Below are 24,878 nucleotides of genomic sequence, written 5' to 3' on the forward strand. Positions count from 1 at the left end.
AGAAGACCACAAAACATATACTTATCAAACATTAAAATGACGATAGGGATACTAAAGGTATTTTTAAAGAATTTTTTAATGTTTTTTCGTGTTTTTGAAAAATAGTTTTTAAAAAGACAGCTATTAAAAAATTGAGAGAAATTTGTTTGTCATATGATGGATATTTCCTTCGGACACATAAAAAAAAGTATAACACTTCTTTCCATTCAAAAATGTTATTATTGCAATTTTTTTTAGCATTTCTCCAAAACATAATTTTTCATATTTTCTTACTCTGTTGACAAATCATCTGAAAAAGTTGCTTGATTTATAAGGAAATGTATTTTGATAAATGTGACATAAAAAATTGAATGAAAACCATTGCAAATAAACACAAAAAATATTTTAAATTTTATTTGGTATGAAAGTTCCTCAGTTAAGGGTTATCGTTCCTAAGTCCCAAGGCCCAAACACCTTGGGGACTTTTCATTTCTGAGCTGAAGAAAATTTTCTAAATATAATGTTGGAATGATAAATACATACATGTTTCATTATAGACTTCGCCCTGTATAAGTGAATATATTCGCTTTAATGCAAAACTAAGTCAAATAAATAAAGGGGAACATTGACTAGGCTAATAGGATTTATGTATCCCAACCTGAGAGAAATTCAAAGCAACCCTCTCATCCCCGTTAGGTGTCGATATTAATGTGCATTAAAGTATATTATAATTGAAATATTTCACCGGTTTAGAATTTTCTTTCACGGTATTCAACCAAAAAATACGTTTTAGAAATTTTTGGAAAGTTAAAAAATGTATTGTTCTCAACGGGAATCGAACTCATGACCTACTGGTTTGTTGTGAACCCACTAACCCACTGCGCTACGGTGTAATATATCAATGATGGTAAAGAAACTATTTAAAAAACTTTACTTGATTTTATTGTTTATTTCGATAAATGATACCACACAACATGAAGGTGTCACATACCACATTACTTGTAAGTAATGAATTTTCCAATTATCAAATTAAATCTATTCATTTAACAAATTTTTCAAAAGAGCGGTTCCCATACAATTCGCCTCAGTTTAAATCAGCCAGAACCGGAATTGCATGCTTCCAGATTTACTTTTTTGCGTACTGCGTCATCAAAAAGTGGTGTATAGAGCCACCTTAAAATGTAGTTTAAAGTACATATTATATTATAATTGAAATACTTTCACCGGTTTAGAATTTTCTTTCACAGTATTCAACCAAAAAATACGTTTTAGAAAATTTGGAAAAGTTAAAAAAATGTTCGTCTTCAACGGGATTCGAAATCATGACCAATAGGTTTGTAGGGAATCAACTAAACCACTGCACTACGCTGTAATATGTCGATGATGGGAAAGAAACTATTTTAAAAAATATACTTGATTTTATTATTTCGATAAATAATATGACACAATATGAAGGTGTCTTATACCACATTACTTGTAAGTAAAGAATTTTACAATTATGAAATTAAATCTATTCATTTAACAAATTTTTCAAAAGAGCGGTCACCCACACAACTCGCCTCGGTTTAAATCAGCCAGTACCGGAATTGCATGCTTCCAGATTTACTTTTTTGCGTACTGCGTCATCAAAAAGTGGTGTATAGAGCCACCTTAAATCCCCAACTTTAATATTGGAGTTTCCAACTTTTTTGTTTGAACAAATTTCTTATACTAAATATATAACGGTATTCATTATTCAGGCTAACTGTGCATAAAGTTATAGTTGTATCTGTCTGAACTAGAAGTTTTCATATCAATATTATAATACAATAATATATATTTAAACGTATACAGTATCAGATAGCAATTTAAATATCGAAATGATTTTGAATCAAACAAATATGTTATCTCATATGTAAAACAAGAGGAAACGCCCGAGAAATTACTTTTGAATGTTGTTCGTTTGATTCTTGTGCAATTTAGCCTTGTATCATTTAAAATTGAGCAACTTGTGTTCCGTTCATAGTGATATTAAGACTTGAAAATTTGAACACAACCATCACCATGCAGTGTTCAGATTTTATGCCTATCAAATTTCAAGGTCATATCAAAGGGTTTATGGTCAAATGTGATTACATTATTTAGGATTTTTATCATTTTTCACATTCGTCAAATAAACAAATAATCTCAAACCAACGGTCAAATTTTCATCATTTTTAAAATAATTTAATTATCGGTCGGTCATGACAATCAGTCAATCACACTGCTAAATTTGATTCAAATTTGAACTATACAATTTCTTTTTAGATACCTTTAGGTGTTTCAATTTTTCGACTAAAAAGATGATTCACAAGTGCTATTCTAACATTATGTTACATAAGAAATTATACCTTAGTTACCAGTTAGAATTTATTTAAGTGTCTGTAAGTAAAAAAAAAGTCTCATGTATAAATACCAGTACAAACATTTGTCATATCTTAAACAGTGACTTATTATGTAAGTACAATATAAGCGCTTTTCCCTGTTACGTATATTGAGTTCTTTTAATATTTATCAATACTGAAATAAAGTTAAAATGTTGAAACAAGTGAAAAGCTGTCAAAGTGACAGCAATCCGGATTTTCTTTTATGTGAACTGTCAACCCGTATCCAGTGAAATGGAGTACCCTATAAGCAATATTTTGCCAAAAAATGACTAAGTTCAAAAGCTGGTATTTTTTCATAAATTATCGGAAATTAAAATCCTAGCAATATGCACACCTCTAATATATGTGCAATTGATCTGCAAAAGAACAACTTCCCATCTTGAAAACTGTAGGAGGAGTTATCCGTACAATGAGGGTACCCTTTTTGGTAGCCGCCCACCCACCCACCATTTTACATGTAATAACCGGATTTTTCCGTTGGAAAACCCGGCTAAAAATGGTTACATCTTTAATAAAACGTTGTTCTAATATATTGTTTGATTTAGTAAAAGTGTAAGAATATGTAAAATTTAGAATTTAATATTCTAATTTTAATATTTAAGTAAACGTCTTCACATATTTTTGTTTCGAGAAAATTTCCAAAATCGGTATACACACACAACTTTACTTATGTCTATGCAATGTTAAATAAACAAAAAATTTAGCTTTGTTTTTTCAAATAGTGTACCCGCGAGATCTCAGAAACTGTAAGTGATCAAAAGAAAAAAACGTTTGTGGATGATAGATATTTGGTTGAAGATATGTTCGACGGTTTTCATTTTGTCAACAGTCACTTCCAGTTCTCACCGGAACCGTTAAAACAAATCAAGTTTTAAATTAATTTGGCTGTTTCTTTTTTGACTGTTTTAGTTAGACACTAAACAATGATATACATTAAGTAAATGTACAAGAATTAAATTTTAATTTTCATTGAGCACTTGATTGTCCGTTTCCGGACCCGAGACAAAGCCTTGTCTCAACGAGATCTCAGATTTGGCAGAGACTTAAACAACCAAACTTTGAGGAAAGATAGACCTACGTATGTAGATATCTTTAAACTATTTCTTTGTTTTTGATGAAAGTAGTTTCTATAAAAAAAAAAGTTGAGATCAATAATACATGTATTATGTAATACAAGAACGGAAGACCTTTTTGTTGCTATCATACACGGTTTTTTTCCAAAAATATACGACACCTTATGATTCACTGGTACCTGAAATGTTGAGAGAGACTCACTGACGGATGGGCCAAAAATCTTATCCCCCCCCCCCCACAACTTGTTGCATGGGGTAGAATGTGTTCTTTATCGCTTCTGGGTTTTCAAACATTGGTGACAATAAAACAAACATATGGTTATCAGGTACATTACTGATTCCAATTTATTGTCAACAAAATAGTGTGAACTTGTACAAAATTATGTAGGAATATAGTGTCTGTAATATATGTACTAGACTTCATTGTAACGTTTTAGAGATAGTCTTGGCACAATGTTCATTGACTGTAACTCCTGGAACAACAGTTTACAGGCGTACGGCATTTTGAGAGTGGAGACATGACGTGAGGATTTACAGAACTCGCACCAGCCCGAGTATCCCAGGAGTCCACATTCTCCGCATACGTCCACCTCAAAGGCGTCGCTAGATATCATCAGTCTCTCCAGTAGCAGCATGCTGTAAAGGAATCAACACTCACTTCATGGTTACTTCAATATTCCATGATGATGATTATTTGATGAATATTCATTATGATTTTCAATACCACAAGTTCTTTTTTTCTAAAACTCAGGGATAAATTTTTTATCATTAGAAATCATTATCATTTTCCCCAAAGTTCTTAAGACTGTTATCATACAATAATTCATATTTAGCAAACATCGTAAAATTATGTTTGATAAACTTGCCTTGCTCCATAACCAATGAGACAATCTCGTTCCATCTCGCCCAATCTCAGACCTCCATCTCGAGATCGCCCCTCTGTAGGCTGTCGAGTCAGTACCGCTCTCGGTCCCTTGGCTCGGGCATGCATCTTATCTAGAACCATGTGCTTCAGTTTCTGATAGTATATGGGGCCAAAGAATATGTAGGCCTCCAGCGGCTCCCTAAAGTTCAGACAACAGAATTATTAAAGATAAAATACAAGTACTTGTGATACTACTTTTACCTATTATTGTAAGTATTCATGGTGAGTATTGCAGAACATTTGTACATAAAAACCAGGCAGCTTACCCAGTTATTCCTGAGGTTACAAAGTCCTTGCCGAGATAATTAAATCCATGTTTTACGAGATCCTCTGATAAATCACAGACTTTGTCTCCCCCAAATGCTAAAAAACCCACAAAACTTAAGAATGAAAAACACAGGAGTTCAGAGTTTCTAACAAATCTCACTATAGTTACAGACATCCAAATAATCTCTCCTTATAAATGATATTTAACTAATGTTTGTCGCTGATTACAGATAGATGATCATCGTACAATAAGCATGTCTTTTGGTTGGCTGAGGTGCATGTTTATGTTTGTACCAAACAGTTTTTAAAAATTCTTTAAGACTTAGTATTAAAATTTTCAATAATTTCTAAGCTGCACCTTAGTTTTTATTTCAAGATTGAAGAAACGCTTTAACAATTTTTATCCTGCATTGGTACATAATGCACAGTTTTGTTTATCAATGCACAGATTCAGAAAATGTTTCCATGAGGGCTTCTAGGAATAATTTGTTTGTAATGAGTAATGAGTTTTGTAATGAATTTTCCAGAGAATCCACAGATGTCAATCATTATATTTTCTGTTATTTCCATGTCACAGATGATAATACTGTCAATTACCTGTTCCGTAATGGAATTTCCCTTCCAGGACCCCGGCCTTACTTCCCAACAGTTCCATCAGCTTACCGACCGTCATTCTGGACGGGTAACCATGGGGATTCATTATCTACAGAATAAAACCAAAGAATCACCCTCATTCTGGATGGGTAACCATGGGGATTCATTATTTACAGAAAAGAACAGAAGAATGTCATTCTTGACAGGTAACTTTAATCTACAGAATAAAACAGAAAGGGGATTAAACATTGACATTATCACTTGCTAATGTGAATAGATGGTCAACAAACTACCAAAGATTTTATGTACTTTAAAATATTGAATATTGATGTTTTATGTTATACATGTAATTATTTAATAAAAATACGTGTAATATCTGATTATTTAAGCTTTTATGTTTGAATATGTTCCTATATCTTAAATCAATATAATATAAAGTTTAAAATTAGCCATAACAATCCAACACTTTTATGTAACCTATTTGAAACGACTCAATCTAATTCATACTTACAATGTCTGGACAAATACCCTAAAAGGAAAAGTGAAAAAATAATAATCATCTCAAAAGTTCACTTTTGAATGCAAATAGAGAAAAGAGAAAATTAAACAATTCTTCTTTGACACTGTTCTCAATTAATTTTACAAGTTATTTCTTTACGTTATATTAATCAGATCTATATAATTTTACAAGTCATTTCTACATGTTATATTTACCAGATCAGTGAATGGCATATCTTCTTGTGGGACAATTAATCCGCAAACACTGCAGAAAAGTAATAGAATAGAAAATAAAGCTACTGTAACATCCCTAAAATGCAACAAGAAGTAAAACAGCTAATAAAAGAAGTTTGAGTATATAGCTATTTCAAAAACTTGTTCAATAGAGAAATTCATATCAATAATATTAATCAACTAAATAAATTTACATTTTACACAACACCGTACATTACCTATAAATAACTTACGTTACATGTAGTAAAAAATTACAAAGTAAACCTTTCAAATATAAATCAAAAACACTGATATGTCTAGTGTCTAATGAATTGAATTAAATTTTGTATCTGTAACCTGTATAAGGTCTGTACTCAGTTTTTAGTGAGTAGATATTCTGTTGTGTTGGTAAGAATCTCACTCACCCTTTCTGACCGTGTCTGCTGCTGAATTTGTCTCCAATCTCTGGCCGACGCGTCTGTCGCTGTAATATCTTGATTAAGAAAGCCTCCTCCGGATTGGACGAAATCAGCACCTTCTCTATGTAACAGGCCTCTGCTCCTTTATATCTATATGTGACAGCAACAACAATCTTTATATATCATTATTTATATTCTGGTATTTAGTTTTATTCATTGATTAAGAAGTTAAGAGCTCCAAACACTGTCATAATGAAGACTTCTCTAATTACAACTCCTGAGATCATATATTGAAGAGATTTCATAACTAACTAAACTAGAAAACTGACCAGTCAGGAAGGGCCCCGCAATAACAATTAATATAGAGAAGTGAAAAAAACTTTGAATTCCATCCTCTTTATATTAACAATGACAAGATAAATAATCCCAGGGGATTAATTGTTCTGCCCTCTCATCCTTTTCTTCTAAATTTACAATAAGATTTTTTTCCCAGAAATGACAGAATGGGGTTATTATCTGATTACCTGTTAAAATTAACAGCATTAAGGCAGAAAAAAAGAAAATAAATAATTAAAAAATAAAATAGTGAAAAAGGATATCTTAATATATATCTTGATTTTAGAATTCAATAAAATTATCATAAATCATTGTGTACGGTATTTTAACCAAAATAAAATATGAATATTATATTTTAAATTCATATTTCAAAGAATGTACACAATACTACACATCATTCAAAATTGACCTTAACTTCAAAACAAAGTTCATTTGCAGACACAGGCAGTGCAGTAATTAATCTCAATGTGACAGATAAAGATAAAGCTTATGATTTTCTTCCTGTGGAAGGTTCATTAATCCCAAAGGACAAATATTGCACAGCCTTCCATGTATACAATGGTAACATTCTCAGCAGTTATCTCTCTTTGCCCATTCATTCTCAGCAGTTATCTCTCTTTGCCCATTCATTCTTATGCATAGTTAGGAATCTACCCCACCACCCCAGCTGCAAACCAGAAGACATAGAGCACCAAACTTAGCATCAAACTATGTATTTCTGCCTACTGAACTACCATACCAAATTTGAACTTGATTGGGCAACCATAATAAAAGTTATTCGAAAAAAACAGGAAATTTGTGGACGGAAGAGTGACAGACGGACGGACAGAAGGACAGACGGACAGAGTGATTACTATAGGGCACCCGCAAATCCTTGCGGGGCCCTAATAAATTATGTGATAAACTAGACCGCTGTATATTATGTCCTCTAGGGTTATACAATGTATATCGGTAAATATATAGATGGGATTGATGTTAATATGTTTTACGGTGTGACCACTGGGGCAAAGGAAGAAGGAACTACACATCTCTCATCACTGTGAAATACAACCTGTGGACTTGCTCCAACCTTAATCTTTGTTTTTTTCTCGTATACTTTTACACCCGCCAGGAACCATAAAACATTTATTCCAATTGTCCCTCCCTAGACTAAAATACATCATCAAACCAACTACCACTAATCATTAATTAAATATAAAACAGAGTTATTAAAATATTTTTGAAAATACAAAGTCGTTTGATTTTTTTTAAAGCAAATACAATCATGTACTATGATCATTCCTTTACTTTTCAATAATGCTTGGGGAAGAACTGATGAATAAAATCAGTAAACAATAAATTGCTTGTCAGTGTTATTTCTCTTTTGTTCCTTCAATGTTGTTATCTGAATTTTAATTAATTCTATCAATTTTTTTTGTTGATGTTTTTATTTTTGTATGCTATATATGCTTTTAGACATGTGCCCTCCCCTATCTGTGTGATATCCCATTGGCAATATTATTTTAAGGTTTGACCGAATGCAACTAACATATAGAAATTTTAAATCTTTACTGGTTTTTTTTTCACTTACCAAATGACGTGGTTGTATGTAGGTCTAATAAAAATAAGACGTTTTTTAATGCAATTAATTAAACTTGGATCTTGGATGTGTATCATCCTTTTTACTAAGTCAAAAAATCTATCAAAACAAAACTAATCAGCCGAAGAGTCGCCATTAACACTGAAATAGCGAGTACTTACACCACCTGACACCATTGCAATACTTGATCCACCTCTAAATTTATCACCAGAAAAATAGCCTGAGATCACTATGACATCATACCTAACTTTCTTTTGCTCCCGACAGTTCTCGTAAATTATTAGATAAATTCAGGGAAGGAAATGACATCATTTAAGTATTGAATCCTTATTCTTTGACAGATATAGTCTCATAACTGCAACGGTGTTTGCATACAAATTGAATAACGCGCGTTAGCGCGTTATGAAAATTTGTTTGCACACACCGTTGCAGTTATGAGACTATATCTTTCAAAAAATAAGGATTTAATGCTTATATTTACATTTTTTTTACCTTCTTGCGTTTTACGCAAATGCGAATTATACCTCAAATTACTGTATTATCCTATGGGCAAGTTCAAATTAATGGAAGAGCCACAGTAACAGCCACAAGCGTGATCTTTGATTTTCGCTTGTGACGTTGTATTTATCAGCGATCAGCGTTTGTGACGTCACAATTAAAACTCGTGATTTAACCTTTTAGTACCCTGTCTGTGTTATGGTGCTATATCTGCAGTAGCTTTAAATGCAAAATATATGTGGAATGAAAATATATGTCAGCAAAAGTTCAGATAGGTACAGGTTTTTTTTACATCAGCATATGTGTTGCTTACTATAGTGTTTTAAAGGATTTTTTTAATTGCTAAATGAAAAAGATGTATGTGATTTACAGGCAAGGATATTCCTTAGAAACGCTTCCTGTTCCACCGTGTTTCTATGCACCACAAAGGATTATTGGGATATGTAGAACCTTTTCACGTGGCCTCATAAAAATTTCTTTGAACAATGTGCAGATGTCAACTCGAATGTCCTCCATTTGTACACATTGTCTATGGTGCTTGCTTCATGAGCGGCGCTTCGCGCCTTCTCGCTGCGCTCACTATTACTTACGTGATGGGGACCTCCCTATACTCTGGCCCCTGGGGTTATATATACAAGGGATGTTATTACTAACGTTATGGGGACCACCCTATACTCTGGCCCCTGGGATTATATATAGAAGTGATGTTATGACTTACGTGATGGGGACCTCCCTATATACTCTAGCCCCTGGGGTTATATATAGAAGTGATGTTATGACTTACGTGATGGGGACCTCCCTATATACTCTAGCCCCTGGGGTTATATATAGAAGTGATGTAATTACTTACGTTATGGGGACCACCCTATACTCTGGCCCCTGGGGTTATAAAAGTGATGTTATAACTTACGTTATGGGGACCTCCCTATACTCTGGCCCCTGGGATTATATATAGAAGTGATGTTATTACTTACGTTATGGGAACCTCCCTATACTTTAGCCCCTGGGGTTATATATAGAAGGAATGTTATTACTTACGTTATGGGAACCTCCCTATACTCTGGCCCCTGGGGTTATATATAGAAGGGATGTTATTACTTACGTTATGGGGACCTCCCTATACTCTGGCCCCTGGGGTTATATATAGAAGTGATGTCATTACTTACGTGATGGGGACCTCCCTATACTCCGGCCCCTAGGGTTTTATATAGAAGTGATGTCATTACTTACGTTATGGGGACCTCCCTATACTCCGGCCCCTGGGGTTATATATAGAAGTGATGTTATTACTTACGTTATGTGGACCTCCCTATACTACGGTCCCTGGGTTTATATATAGAAGTGATGTTATTACTTACGTTATGGGGACCTCCTTATACTACGGCCCCTGGGTTTATATATAGAAGTGATGTTATTACTTACGTGATGGGGACCTCCCTATACTCTGGCCCCTGGGGTTATATATAGAAGGAATGTTATTACTTACGTTATGGGGACCTTCCTATACTCTGGCCCCTGGGGTTATATATAAAAGTGATGTTATTACTTACGCTATGGGGACCTCCCTATACTCCAGCCCCTGGGGTTATATATAGAAGGGATGTTATTACTTACGTTATGGGGACCTCCCTATACTCTGGCCCCTGGGGTTATATATAGAAGTGATGTTATTACTTACGTTATGGGGACCTCCCTATACTACAGCCCCTGGGGTTATATATAGAAGTGATGTTATTACTTACGTTATGGGGACCTCCCTATACTACGGCCCCTGGGGTTATATATAGAAGTGATGTTATTACTTACGTTATGGGGACCTCCCTATACTACGGCCCCTGGGGTTATATATAGAAGGAATGTTATTACTTACGTTATGGGGACCTTCCTATACTCTGGTCCCTGGGGTTATATATAGAAGGAATATTATTACTTTCGTTATGGGGACCTTCCTATACTCTGGCCCCTGGGGTTATATATAGAAGGAATGTTATTACTTACGTTATGGGGACCTTCCTATACTCTGGCCCCTGGGGTTATATATAGAAGTGATGTTATTACTTTCGTTATTGGGACCTCCCTATACTCTTGCCCCTGGGGTTATATATAGAAGTGATGTTATAACTTACGTTATGGGGACCTCCCTATACTCTGGCCCCTGTGGAGGTCCCTGAGTTGTGGGCGACTGTTGGATTGGATTCATTGTCACAGTGGGCATCCATTTGTTGACAAGCACCTGCCGGTTTTCCATTCTCTCCCCTGGTCAAACAATCCCTTAACATTATTTTTAATTTGTGATCTATTTGCATTCCATACATTCAAATATTATTATCATATGATATCTTATAAGGTACCATTCTACATTTAATTCCTTTTCTTACAGTACTGTAAATCCAGAATTTGATATTTAAAAAAGATGTGGAAGTAACTATGAAAAAAAAACCCCAAAAATCAGATCATCACAAAATGAACCAAATTTATTCAATATAAATCCTGACCTGGCGAGCAGATTCCGTCGGAGTCAAGAGCCTCGTGTTTCCAGATAGGTTTGTGGGTGCTGGCGTCCACCATCGGTCCCATCACCTTGTCAAAGCTCTGGTTGGTGTAGCGCTTCAGGGTGCAGGCTTGCTTCCTGTACACTAGACAACGCCCAAAACCTGAAACAGAAACCAAATATATGCCTCAAGAAGCCGCTGCATATCAAAACATCAATGCACTGGTACACAGCCCCCCCCCCCCCCCTTAAAAAAAATACAGACTGAGATGAGACAAATTTTATTTTCTGTACACCAGACACCGCCCAAACAGCAGACACAGAAACCACATGTATACCACAAATAACTGCCATATATAATACAATCTATGCAATTAATTGGACTTCGCAAGTAACCACTACATTTCTTAACATCAACAAAATGATACACCACAAGTAACTGCTACATTTCTTAACATCAACAAAATGATACACCACAAGTAACCGCTACATTTCTTAACATCAACAAAATGATACACCACAAGTAACCGCTACATTTCTTAACATCAAAACAAAGATACATATTTTACTATATTGCTAAGGCCTGAAAAAAAATAACAAGAGACAAGATCACATTTCCTGCCAGTATCTGAGTTAGCACAGAAGTGATTGATAAACTGACCTCTATCAAGAGAAGCTTTGTTCAGGACAAGGGCGTCCTCAATGTCGTAGCCGCTGAAACTCATCACTGCGACGATGGCATTTTGTCCGGCCGGTAACTTGTCAAAGTGGATAAGCTCAATTGTCTGAAAAGGAGTGACAATAAACTGTGGTTTATAAGAATCAGTAAACTCAGTAATCAAAACAATAAGAAATAATCCTCTTTTAGGACATAAAATGTGGTTCATTTAGTACTGGTAGATGTTTTTCTAAATTCTTATTTATTTCGTAAGCTTCAAATGACCTCTGACCAAACATCAGTAGAGGTCATACATGTTGAAGTCTGACCATTGTCAAGAAATCAGTTCATATATAATATGGTGACTTGACTTTTGGACCTCTAAGTTCATTTGTCATGACCAACCTACATTCTTTCATGAAATTAGTTTTCTATTTATTTATTGGTTTGATATAATAAATTGTATTTTACAAAGATCTAACCAAAACTACATTTGCAGAGCAATAGCATACTCTGTCTGTTGAAGAGACATGTGTAAATCAGCTGTTTTGGATAATTTGAAACTTACCTTAGATTTGACTAGAGGTGCCTGTGGGTAGCACAACAAGTACATCAAAGTGTCTATACGATTCCTCTGGTTATATCCAATGGTACCTGTATATATATTATATACATACTAGATATATAAAACAACAAGTACATCAAAGTGTCTATATCATGGCAATGTTTACCTGTATGTCCATATAATTAACACAAGTTCATATCTGGAAGACTGAATCTCCTTGCACAATGGATTAAAGTTTTAAACAATAAATAAATTCTTTTAATAATTAATTTTCTTTCATGCAAATATTTCTAAAGAAATGAAGACATCCTTTTTGGAAAAATATTATAGATGAAACAAAAAGTTGAAGGGAAAACAAAGATCAAGGATTGTACAGTATTAATAAGATATCATTATATAGAAAGCAAGGTGGGGGCTGCCATGAGTATTTCTAGAATTATTTAAATGATGATAGACTTCATGGGGCCAATGAGAGTGTCTGGACGACTAGTATAAATAAAAGAAGGAGCTATAGACTCCTGTTTGACCCCTCACCCATCGCTTGCTTGCCCATGGCACACTGGTAGGTGTTCCTGGGGGACTGGTTGTGGTGGGGGTAGGGAATCAATCCCGCACAGACTCCCAGAATGGTGAACGGCTCGATCTCCAGATGAGTTGTTTCCCTTTATAAAAGAAAGACAGAATATATGTGAGCTCTCATAATCAATTAGAGGCTTACATTAAAAAGATCTTTGGGATATTTTTTAACTTTCAATAAGGATATCATGAGTTAGAGAATGGATGTCACGAGTTTGAAAATGTTTGATGATTTTGCTACCCACTAAATGTTTGATGATAAAACATGAGTTAAAGGATGTCATGATTTAAATTTATGTTTTAAGTTGTAGGATATCAAAAATTTTAGGATGTCATGAGTTGTAGGGTTTTTAATAGTTGTAGGATGAAATTGGTTAACTTTGTGGATTTCATAAATTGTAGGATCTTATATTACTACTTGTAGGATGTACTGGGTTTGTGGATGTCATGAGATTTAGCTGTTATAAGTTTGTAATAATTATTATATGTCATGAGTTTGTAGGATGTATTGAGTTTTAGGACGTCATGAGTTGTATGATCTCATTGGTTGTATGATGTAACGGGTTTGTGGATGTCCCGAGTTGTTGGAGGTAATGGGTTTGTGGATGACCTGAGTTGTTGGATGTCAAGGGTTTGTGGATGTCCTAAGTTGTAGCATAAAACGGTTTTGTAGGATGTCATGAGTTGTAGGATGTCCTGAGTGTGAGGATGTCATGAGTTGTAGGATGACTGTTTGAGGTTGTCATGAGTTGTAGGATGTCTGAGTTTGAGGATGTCATGATTTGTAGGATGTCCTGAGTTTGAGGATGTCATGAGTTGTATGATGATTGTTTGAGGATGTCATGAGTTGTAGGACGTCCCGAGTTTGAGGATGTCATGAGTTGTAGGATGTCCTGAGTTTGAGGATGTCATGAGTTGTAGGATGACGGAGTTTGAGGACTCCCTGTCTTACCTGGTGATTCCTGACTCGTACAGTGAGATCATACAATCGTTCTCCTCATTCACGTCCAGGTATTCCACCAGTCCCTCCTTCAGGAAGTCATCAAAACTTCTGCAATCCAAGGAAAAAGAACATTATAAAGCAAGCCATCCTGTGAATCCTGAATTTAAAATTTACTGTTTGACAATATATAAATATGTGGACAAAGGTCCTCTCAATAACATTAAAAGTCACGTCATGCACGTACCAGTACTTCAATACCCAAAAAATTATTGCTGATCCCATTATTGATGAAATCAAAATAGTTCTTTATGCAAAGTACCGGTATATCATTATGATGATAATCCAAATCTAAATCCTTCCTAGTGTAATAGTGTGTATATACTGTGGTTTCATAAATATTCGTTGAATACCAATTTTCATGGATTTTGTTATTAAGTTGATCCACAAAATTAAGTATTCATTGAAGTGCAATTTCTATTAACATTTTGTATTGATAGGGTCATTGGCCACGAATTTACATATCCTTGAAACTGTGATTTTCACTTTATCCACGAAAATTGATACCCTTGAATATTAATGAAACCACAGTAAAGGCTCAGTACTGCCATGCTCCTACTAGCACTAGCTAGTGGGTTAACCCTTTAGCTCAGTCGGTAGTAGTGCTGAAACGAATACCATAAATCAATATTCGAATATTCGTTCGTGTTATTAGATTCGTATTCGAATATTCGTAGACGTCATCTACAAGGTATTAAGCATGTTTGATAGTTTATATTACTGTGTGATTGTATGTGTAAACTGCTTAAACAAGTCAGTTTGAAGTTGACATTATGAGTATCCATAGAATTATAGGTACATGCATTTACTTTGTATGCAAATAATGTTTATATGATATAATTTTTCATTATTCTCCATCAACTACAATCAAAAGTTTTTTTTACTTCAATCTTTTAATAAAATACTGCAGCCCTGACTCCTGTATGAGACCGATTGATAACTTCGTAAGTCAGTCCAAATATTTCCGCCATGTTCGATATCATAGTATTTAAAAAACCCAATAACAACCTTAATGGAAAATGTCCTGAATATTTAAAATTAAAGAACAAATTATATCGTACATCTTTTTAAAAAATCCTACAATGTACCTTTCAATCTTAATTAACACTCGCACTTGTTCAAACATTTTACCAAAATATTTCTTCATCGCCTAATATGAATCGAAAAATCCAGAATGTTTGTCTCTGTACAATGTAAACCGTACATGCTTTTACTTTCAATGTAAACAAGTATGGCAGTCATAGATCAGAGTTTGCAAATGGCTTTGTCTTTACTTTCATTTAGACTAAAATGCTCCCAAATCTAACTTCTTTTCCATCGTAACGAAATGACACGAATATTAGAAATTTACTATTCATTCGCGAATATTCAAAACATTCGTTTCAGCACTAGTCGGTAGAGCGTTGGTTTTTAAACTGAGGGGTCGTGAGTTGGAGCCTAGTGGTGGACTTCCTCCTCTTTTATTACACTAGCAGTACATATAACTCAGTCCTACATTAGTCTTGATATACATGTAGCTATAATCAAGCACAAATTAAATGTCCTATGAAAATCCAGCCTCACCTGAACCCCTGAGTCAGCTCCTCTATGTGTCTCTGTTTAACAAGAGGCTGTCCCTTCTGTACAATGATATAAGGCCTACAAAATATTGTAAATTGTATTTTAATTGATCATAATTTCATTCTACTCTCAATAGATAGTGAATAAATAAATTCAATTAGTATTTAAAACATTTAATGATAACCACCTGAAATTCATTCTTCTTTAAAGAAAAGAAATTCAATACAAACATATCTTGTGTTTGACATATTTAATAAAAATCACTTATGGTGAGCTAATATATTATGTCTGTCTCTATCAAAAAAATTTCAAAGAATGAATGAACATATTAATGTAAATATCCATAAAAAATTAGCAGCTTTAGAAAACTTGATCTGACTTGCTTTGACACTTGTTCACTAATTTGAAAGCTTTGTCTACATACTTCACACACCTGTGTAACTTACCTGCACAATCTTCCTCCATCATTGGAGATGTAGACACACCTGTGTAACTTACATGTGCCTACACAATCTTCCTTTGTCATTTGAGGTGTATACACACCTGTGTAACTTACCTACACAATCTTCCTCCGTCTGTGGAGATGTAGACACACCTGTGTAACTTACCTACATAATCTTCCTCCATCAGTGGAGATATAGAAACACCTGTGTAACTTAGTTACCTACATAATCTTCCTCCATCAGTTAAGATGTATACACACCTGTGTAACTTACCTACACAATCTTCCTCCGTCTGTAGAGATGTATACACATTTGTGGGTGTGGTTGGTGCACACAGACACAAACTCACTGATGTACCCCGATCGTCGCATCAACCGGAAAGTCCGTACAAGTTTCTTGTGGTCACGGATCACCCCTAAAATGTTACCTGTGGAATAGTGAACAGGTGCAATTACAAAATCAAACCCCAAACGGCAGTATAATTCCTACACTGGTAATTATACTTTGTATTATTTTTAATCTTGGCCTTAATGTTAACTGAATAAACTTGAATTCATTCAGCTAACATGCATGTATTGTATCCTTAGAAAATTTAGAATTGTGTTAAAGAAAAGCAACCTTTTGAAGTCCCCTAACTTACCATTAAGGAAGACCAGATAGACCCTGGAGCTGGTCATCTCTTCCCCACTGAGCAGCTGTATGTCTTCCACCCCCAGATTGAAGGCCAGGCGGATGATGGGGTCCTCCTCCATGTCTGTGGTGATGTGAGTCATCAGAGCTAGGTTTTTAACCAATCCACATGCCTAGAAAGTCAACCAATCAAATCAGCTCACAGTCAATCAGTCAAATCAGCTCACAGTGAACCAATCAAATCAGCTCACAGTCAACCAATCAAATCTCTTATTAGCTAAACAATGAACTCCCAAGCAACACACTATGATCACCAGTACACAATAAATTCAATTAATTTTATATGACGTTGAATATGAATATTGTAAAAATAAAAATATTATCTGACTAACAGATAACCTATCATTCTCAGAGTATTAGAATATACATGTCAGAATAACTTTTTCCTGAAATATTTACAATACTAATTTAAGGCAATTTCAATCATGTTGCTCGGATTTCTTTAATGTTAGAAATTTCATATTTCATATATGAATCAGAATAAGACCAATTCAAAGATGCCTCAAAATATTTGCATTTACCTTATTTTTCATTAAAAATGTTTAATACTGTCTATTGTTAATGATCAGTTGATTTCTTATTGATTGAGATCCGAAAACAATACTAAAACGCAGTTACCTCCCCTTCTGGTGTATCTGAAGGACACAGCATCCCCCACTGTGACGGTTGTAGAGACCTGGGACCACTCACTTTCCTCGTCTTCTCAAACTGTCACATAAAAGTAGATCAACATCAACAACTGCATCAAGATGGAACCAAGATAACATGGGCTACTCATACTATCTACCGTAATCCGGTGAATATAATACGCAGTAGTGTACAATAGGCACCCCCCACTTTGGACCTGAAAATGGTGAAAAAAAGCTTGTTGGGATGTATAATACACATCAAAAAAATTGACCAAACGGTAATCCTGAGTATCAACAAAGCAGTTATACTTTGTATGCATGCTCAACTTCATCGCGGGAATACGCTTCCGGAAATAAGAAAAACACAATATTTTCTTAGATACAGATTTATTGTAACTAATACATCACGGTAGTATCTTTAATTCATAATCAATGTTTTAAATAGACCTATAGGTAGCTAGTATTAAATATTCTACCGTAAATAAAATCAACTACTTATAAAATTGTTTAGTCATTACAATACCTGTGAAGTGAGAAACGGACGATGTACAGGTATGTAACGGACCTCATTAAATTCTTAAATGACTCCGATCAAAGTGATCAATTAGAGGCCTGGAACATAATAAAATATATGCACAAATAGTTGTGTTGTCTATAGTACACATAGCCTAACGGGGGTGTCAAGCGTTAGCGGAGGGGGAGCACAACTGTTTCAATGGCTTCAATTAACAGAATAGGTTATATAATTATTTATATTCATAATTATTTGCAATAAATTAATTAGCATTACATGAAAATGGTTAAAAATGAGCCAAATGATGTGTAAGCTGTTTTTAAAGATCGGTTACAAATAGCACGTGGCCATCCAAGTCCGCATTCTATTAATAACAGCTGTAATGGCGATGTACACGGAGATAAAGAATAGGCAGCTCAAATTAATTTTTAAAGGCCATTTTGAAACAGTTTATTTATTAACAGACTTAAAGTGTACATTTTCTTTAATTACATGCTATAACAATGATTTCCTAATGGTTAAATAATAATATATATGTGATAATGAAGGAATGTTACGATGTATAGCGGGGTATTGGTCCTGTTTGTGAACAGCATAGGTAATACGGCAGTATGATACCCCGTGCTTCAGCTAGGGAAAAAAATATGTCCAAATCCTTTAGGGATGTATAATACGCACCCCTTTCTCAAGGTAAAAAATGCTGGGGAAAAAGTGCGTATTATAATCACCGGATTACGGTACATGTAATTCTGAGATGAGATGAGATGAGCCATACTAACCTGGCTGGATATGCGAGTCATCATCCCCAGGGCCGAGATAAAGGAGAGACGAGACAGCACCTGAGTCACTCCAGCTCTCTCCATCTTGAATCTCTTGATGGACCAGTTCCCCTACAACAGATTTAGCAAAGCCATGTACATACATGTAGCATATACTGTAGTCATTTAGCTCAGCATATGTACCTGCACATGGTATATAACATTCAATACCATAATATAATACTATGACTAGGTCATAAAACACAGCAATGAGGTTAATCATTATTCGTTAATCAGACACAAGCATTAGCAAAGTGTTATTACTTCCTGAAAGTAATAATATCTTTATGAAATCAACCACTTTCCCAATATCTTCAAGTGACTCACCACAACCACTTACTGTAGATAAAAGTTATAACATTACTGCCTCCCTGACTAAATTGATCACTAACTGTAGATATGCCATAAACATTCATTTTATTTCTTGACTTTAAGTGACTTACTGTAGAGATGGCATTGATCCTGACTTTAATAATCACTTACTTTCAAAATGGCACTGACATCACTAAGTATGTGACTTGATTCAAACTTACTGTGGAGATGGCATTGATCTTATTAAGTTCCTGGCTATACTGATACTGACACTGACAGTGGAAATGGTAGTGACATTAGTATTGATAAATCACTCTCATCGCAACCAACTGATCAACTCACTGTAGAGATGGCATTGACCAGACCGTTAGTGATCTGGTCCTGTCGCATGTGTTTGATGATGTCAAACTGAGCCGCTTGGGGTTTGGGGATCGTCATGTCTGCTATCCTCTTCAGCTGGTCATAAAAGAACAACAAGATGTGGAAATGTGGGGAATAAAGGTCTACTACACTGATAACATCACAACATAGAGGAGGAAAGAGTAAGAAACCAACATCATAACCAACAGAGATGTATTCAAAGCATGACTCAACTCTTAAGTGGGAGTACATTGTACTACATTTCGATTCATTTCCATTAAATTCAATTAATAACCAATTAATAGGGGCACTCAAGGGGCATTAAGATAGTTGTATATATTTGTTTCATAATAAACAATATGTATACAAACAAGAAAGGAAAGTACATGTAAGGAGTCAGACAAAAACATTAAATAATATAAGTAGGTTGACATTTGTTGGATCCTGAAGTTTGTTAATTGTAATTTTTATATAGTTATCAAATTGAATGTTTAATTGATAAATAAAAACCATTTTAAGAAGACCTTGGACGTTTGGTTGGACTTAGCTATTTATTTCTTACGTCAATGTGGTAGCTTGGGTTGTCCCAAAGATAAACAGGTCCACTAATGGGTTCTTCATTTATTAGGATGATAAAGGGATTAAAGGATTAAACCCTGAAATATAATAACTAGATATCATGCAGCATAAAAATGATCAAAGTTTCAAAATAAAAAAAATACCATCATATTCAAATATACATTACTGCTCAGTTCACTAATCAAACTATTTGTAAAGAAGGGTAACTCTGATTATAATGTATCTTTCAGGGTCAAGTAGAGTTACTGCCCTTGAACACACTTTACCAAAATATAGAAATATGTTCTATCTCATTATCAATATCAATATTTAATTAAATAAAAACATAAACTTTCAATGTAGCTCCTTTGTAGATTACATTATTTTAAGATGCATATAATAAACATCAAAATATAACTTTGCAAGATCACCTGTTTATGGAACAATTTAAGGTTTCACATGTGTATAGCTGCTGATATTCTGATAATGGTACTCTCTAACTACAAGTATTAAATATGGTGACAACCCCCCCCTGATGCTACGTGCTCCCCCCCCCCCCCCTGATGCTACGTGCCTGTACATGTATCAATAATGTATGTTTATGCTGATGATGGGATTTGAACCCACTCTTCATTCTCAATAGAATGTGTGCACCATTATACCACACCAGCTTTTTGTACAGAGGAAATTACTGCATGGTTATAAATTGATTTTTTAATGTTCAAGTTCTTCAAAAGATTCATTTAATCATTTACAGAACTCAAAGCCATTAATACAGTAGCAGGTATTTGAATCTTAAGACCTTAGATAGGAGCATTGATGGGTCTTCTTCAACAGAAATTTATAATGCATGCCCTTGACCTTTAAAAATCTGACCTTGGAAAACATTTTTAAAATCTTAACACATTATGATATAAAGAGTAACCTAGAGCAACTTTAAGCAATTAAATACAAAATGGTGTTTCTAAAAACAGATGGACCAGTCTGATGCCTATATTCCTATATACACCCCCCCCCCTCACCAACACACAAAGTTAAAGAATTTTTTTTTAAAAGAGGGGTTATGTTCATAAAAAAAATACAAAACCTAAACCGAATGTTTTATACTGTTTTTCTGTAGAATACTGTTTACATTTAAACCTTTTAACAATGTGTGACCTAGATTCTAGAGTACTCGGATATCTAATTTATCTGTCCTTGTCATATTACAGGTGTCTACCTGGCATTTACGTCTGAATCACGTGATCCTATACAGGTAGGTGGACCAGGAACAATAAACACCTGTGACCCGCCATGTTGGATTTTGAAGTTGTTCAATACTATAACATTGTGGTTCTGAAGTTGTTTGTAAAAGTAATCTCTGGAATCCTTTGAACATGCAGGTATGTTTAATTTTTAGATCAACTGGAGTGATATAAATATATCTAACTCTCTTTCTATGACCGGTAATTATTTTCCAGGGGGAGGCTTGTGGCTAGTAAAAATATATATTGTATTAACGAATAAGGCCATACTCATATACATGTACATGTACCAGTAATTATTTTATTTTGGTTTTTATTTTCTTTGATTTTGAACAATATCTTAGAATTAACCACATTGTACTGACCAAGAACAACAATTTGTCATCTACATGTAGATTGTGGACAGAGAATGTTGCAACCTTTAGGGACAAAGATTAAACGCCCAGAACCCGCCATGTTGGATTATGATGTTCTGACAGTTCTGTAGATGGAATAGAATTGAGTAAGTTCTTCAAGTGACCTATTTATAATTAATTTGACAGTTTTATCAAATTTTAAAAAACATTTACCGGTAAGTTAGTTAAAACTGTTGTTGATAGATAAGTTCCACCCACAAAAACAGTGCAATAGCATGTAATGGTATAAATTAATATATGAAATGTAGTGCATAAAATATTTATTTGATGTATATTACATTTAATTTTATTCATGTAATTTTGATAATACATGTATTCATATATCCAAAATTCTTTTCAGATAAATGCCTATTCCCCTAGATATTAAAGAAAAGGATCCCTGACCATGGACCCCAGGAACAGCGCCCAGGATGTTGTACGCTGCACCCTGTGTCAGGACTCTGTGGCCCCCATGTACTGTGAAGTTTGTCATATACATCTGTGTAAAGACTGTGTAGAGAAACATTTCTCTGATTCCTCTAAAGTCCATAAAGTGGTGCCACTAAAACAGTATCTAACCACTCTGAACTATCCCAAGTGTAGGAAACACCCCACCAAACAATGTGAACTCCACTGTGAACAATGTGACATTCCTATCTGTGTACAATGTATTTCTTCTAAAAAACATTTAGGACATATACAAGTTGACATTCTTAAAACCTTCGAAAGCAAAACGGAAAAGTTGCAAAAAGATTTGCAAGAATTGGAGAAATTCATTTATCCTAAATACAAAGAGATTGCCTCAAATATCCCAGTGCAGAAAGCTGATCTGAGTAAAAACTCCCAGAAATTTACAACAGCAATAGACAAACATGGAGAAGTCTGGCACAGAGAAATAGACACCATTATACAGAAACTGAAATCTGATCTTGATGAAATGGACACCAAACACCTGGCTGTCTTAAACAAACAGGAAGATGAAATCACACGCACCATTTCTGAAATCACACAGAGCATTGGTGATCTGAAGAAGTTACTGGACTCCAATGATGTCAGCCGTGTCTCTGCCTACAAATCCAGGATTACTGAATTCAGAAGATTGCCTCCTAAACTCACAGTTTCTCTACCAAACTTCACCCCTCAGAAAATTAACACAAAACAACTTTACCAACAATTTGGTTCCCTGTCAGCATTCTCCATTACAACAGAGGAACACGGCTACACCATGGAAACCTCAGAAGCTGGATCCTCTCCTCTCACACCACTGCTTGATGAGCCACGGATCATCTCCACCATACAGACACAGTATGGAGACTATACTAATTATCTAACCGGTGTTACTTGTCACAGTGATGAAGAGATCTGGACGTGTAGTTATAATAAAAAGATGATGCGTCTCTACAACCTGCAGGGGGAACTAGTGAAGTCAGTCCAAACCAAGTCAGGGTACAGTCCACGGGACATAGCAGTGACAAGGAGTGGGGATCTAGTTTATACTGATTACAATGATAGAACTGTGAACATAGTGAAGAATACGCAGATACAGACAGTGATCAGACTACAGGGGTGGAAACCTCACGGTGTCTGTAGTACCTCCTCTGGTGACCTCCTGGTTGTCATGTACAGTGATGATAAACAAACAAAAGTTGTGCGTTACTTTGGCTCCACAGAGGAACAAAGTATTCAGTACGACGACAAAGGACAACCTCTCTATTCATCTGGTGGAGATAAATACATCAGTGAGAACAGGAACCTAGATATCTGTGTGTCAGACTGTGATGCCCATGCAGTAGTGGTGGTCAATCAGGCCGGGAAACTCCGGTTTACCTACACTGGTCATCCCTCTACTACCAAGGGATCATTTATTCCATACGGCATCACAACAGACAGCCAGGGTCGGATCCTGACAGCAGACGATAACAACCACCGTATCCACATCCTGGATCAGGACGGACAGTTCCTCCGCTACATTGACAACTGTCATTTACATATTCCATGGGGTTTATGTGTGGACACCAGAGACAACCTCGTTGTGGCTGAGTACTACACAGGTAAAGTGAAGAAAATACAATATTACATGTACCGGTAAAACAATTTACTGCAATGAATAAAATGTAATGAGACAATCTAAGTATAATTACATACTGTGTAAATATTACAATTATTAAAGAACCATTTTACATTGCACCTGAACATACTGTGTACATTAGATGAGAATACATTGTGTGTTTGTATTGTATATAGGTATGTATCCTTACAGATAAAATATATATAATATGTGTTATTGGGCCATGTTTATTTTTTATACAACTATCACTATCTTCATATGTTGTATGTAACAATTGTATCACATGTAAACAACTTGACCATATCTATCAGATGTAACCACACTGACTGTTGACTGTATTGTGTAAAACATGTAGGCTTTCATCATGAGTTTGACCATTACATATGTCCTCAAACTATGTGTGTTTGAACAACAAATTTTTTATGAAAACTATGAATTGTTTCTTTAATATTACCACGATTACCGGTACATGTAGCTGACTATTGTTGACAGTTTATCTATAACATGTTATAATAAACAGTCTTTGTTTTTAACATAAAAAAGGCAATGGTCTCTATATGTTTAATTTAAATGTGGTTATCATATCTGAGCAAACTTTTAGTTACATGTACATGTATTAATGACGAAGGTTAATGGACGTATAGCACTCAATTCTTTACCAGCAATGGAGCGAGGCCACAAAGGGACTGAGGCCCATCACTTATAAAGAGGAGTGGTACAGGTATATTAACCCAATCAGAATTTACATTGTCAGACCATAATTATCATCTTTACTTACCTTTGATCTTAAGAATTAGAGTAGTCGTTAGTGATTTCTATCAACCTTGTTTTCTCTGCTGAATGTTCAAATCTTCAGAAAATCCACATCCAAAGAGTTCAGGTCCTAATGTTTTGGTTTTTTTCTTTGAGTGTTTTATTTCCTGCATGATCTAATCGGACTTTTTCCTGAAAATGTATTTAGAAAATAAGTATATGTTTTTTATACATGATTATGCTATGTATGAAGTTTGTGAGCTTTAATCAATAAAACTTTTAACAGAGAAATAATGTTTTGTGAATCAAACAATATCATATAATTACTAGTATCTAAACGATTAAATTAATACATATTATTAGTATCTAACAAGTTTCTCTCTCTTTCTAATTTCTCTCTCTCAGACATTTTTTCCATAAGACTATTATTATACAATTATATCAAGCTTAAGCAGTCA

General features: G+C 34.7%; 2 protein-coding genes across 4 annotated transcripts in view; one reads left to right on the forward strand and one right to left on the reverse strand.

Annotated features, from left to right (window-relative positions):
• The window catches only part of LOC128183111 (uncharacterized), a 32,031-nt gene extending 8,153 nt beyond the window's left edge, over positions 1 to 23,878 (forward strand). Inside the window, exon 3 of the mRNA XM_052852000.1 lies at positions 21,961 to 23,878. Within this exon, the coding sequence (XP_052707960.1) occupies positions 22,006 to 23,688 (1,683 nt within the window). The 5' untranslated portion in view covers positions 21,961 to 22,005 and the 3' untranslated portion in view covers positions 23,689 to 23,878. The remainder of the gene's footprint in view (positions 1 to 21,960) is intronic.
• LOC128183106 (DNA-directed RNA polymerase III subunit RPC2-like) overlaps positions 3,777 to 24,878 on the reverse strand; it is a 58,367-nt gene continuing 37,265 nt past the window's right edge. Inside the window, exons 18-30 of one of the 3 annotated variants that reach the window (XM_052851982.1) lie at positions 13,035 to 13,162; positions 12,504 to 12,589; positions 11,939 to 12,062; positions 11,282 to 11,440; positions 10,924 to 11,042; positions 9,825 to 9,835; positions 6,380 to 6,523; positions 5,958 to 6,006; positions 5,755 to 5,772; positions 5,247 to 5,352; positions 4,649 to 4,745; positions 4,324 to 4,521; positions 3,777 to 4,093 (exon numbers count right to left, since the gene is read on the reverse strand). In XM_052851982.1, coding sequence (XP_052707942.1) covers positions 3,871 to 4,093; positions 4,324 to 4,521; positions 4,649 to 4,745; positions 5,247 to 5,352; positions 5,755 to 5,772; positions 5,958 to 6,006; positions 6,380 to 6,523; positions 9,825 to 9,835; positions 10,924 to 11,042; positions 11,282 to 11,440; positions 11,939 to 12,062; positions 12,504 to 12,589; positions 13,035 to 13,162 — 1,462 coding nt within the window. In that variant the 3' untranslated portion in view covers positions 3,777 to 3,870. Of the gene's footprint in view, positions 4,094 to 4,323; positions 4,522 to 4,648; positions 4,746 to 5,246; positions 5,414 to 5,754; positions 5,773 to 5,957; positions 6,007 to 6,379; positions 6,524 to 9,824; positions 9,836 to 10,912; positions 11,043 to 11,281; positions 11,441 to 11,938; positions 12,063 to 12,503; positions 12,590 to 13,034; positions 13,163 to 24,878 lie in introns of those variants that run through there. The other 2 variants (XM_052851980.1, XR_008243541.1) reach the window with 2 other exon arrangements.

This window comes from Crassostrea angulata, chromosome 5 (genome assembly GCF_025612915.1).
Source record: "Crassostrea angulata isolate pt1a10 chromosome 5, ASM2561291v2, whole genome shotgun sequence".
NCBI lineage: Eukaryota > Metazoa > Mollusca > Bivalvia > Ostreida > Ostreidae > Magallana > Magallana angulata.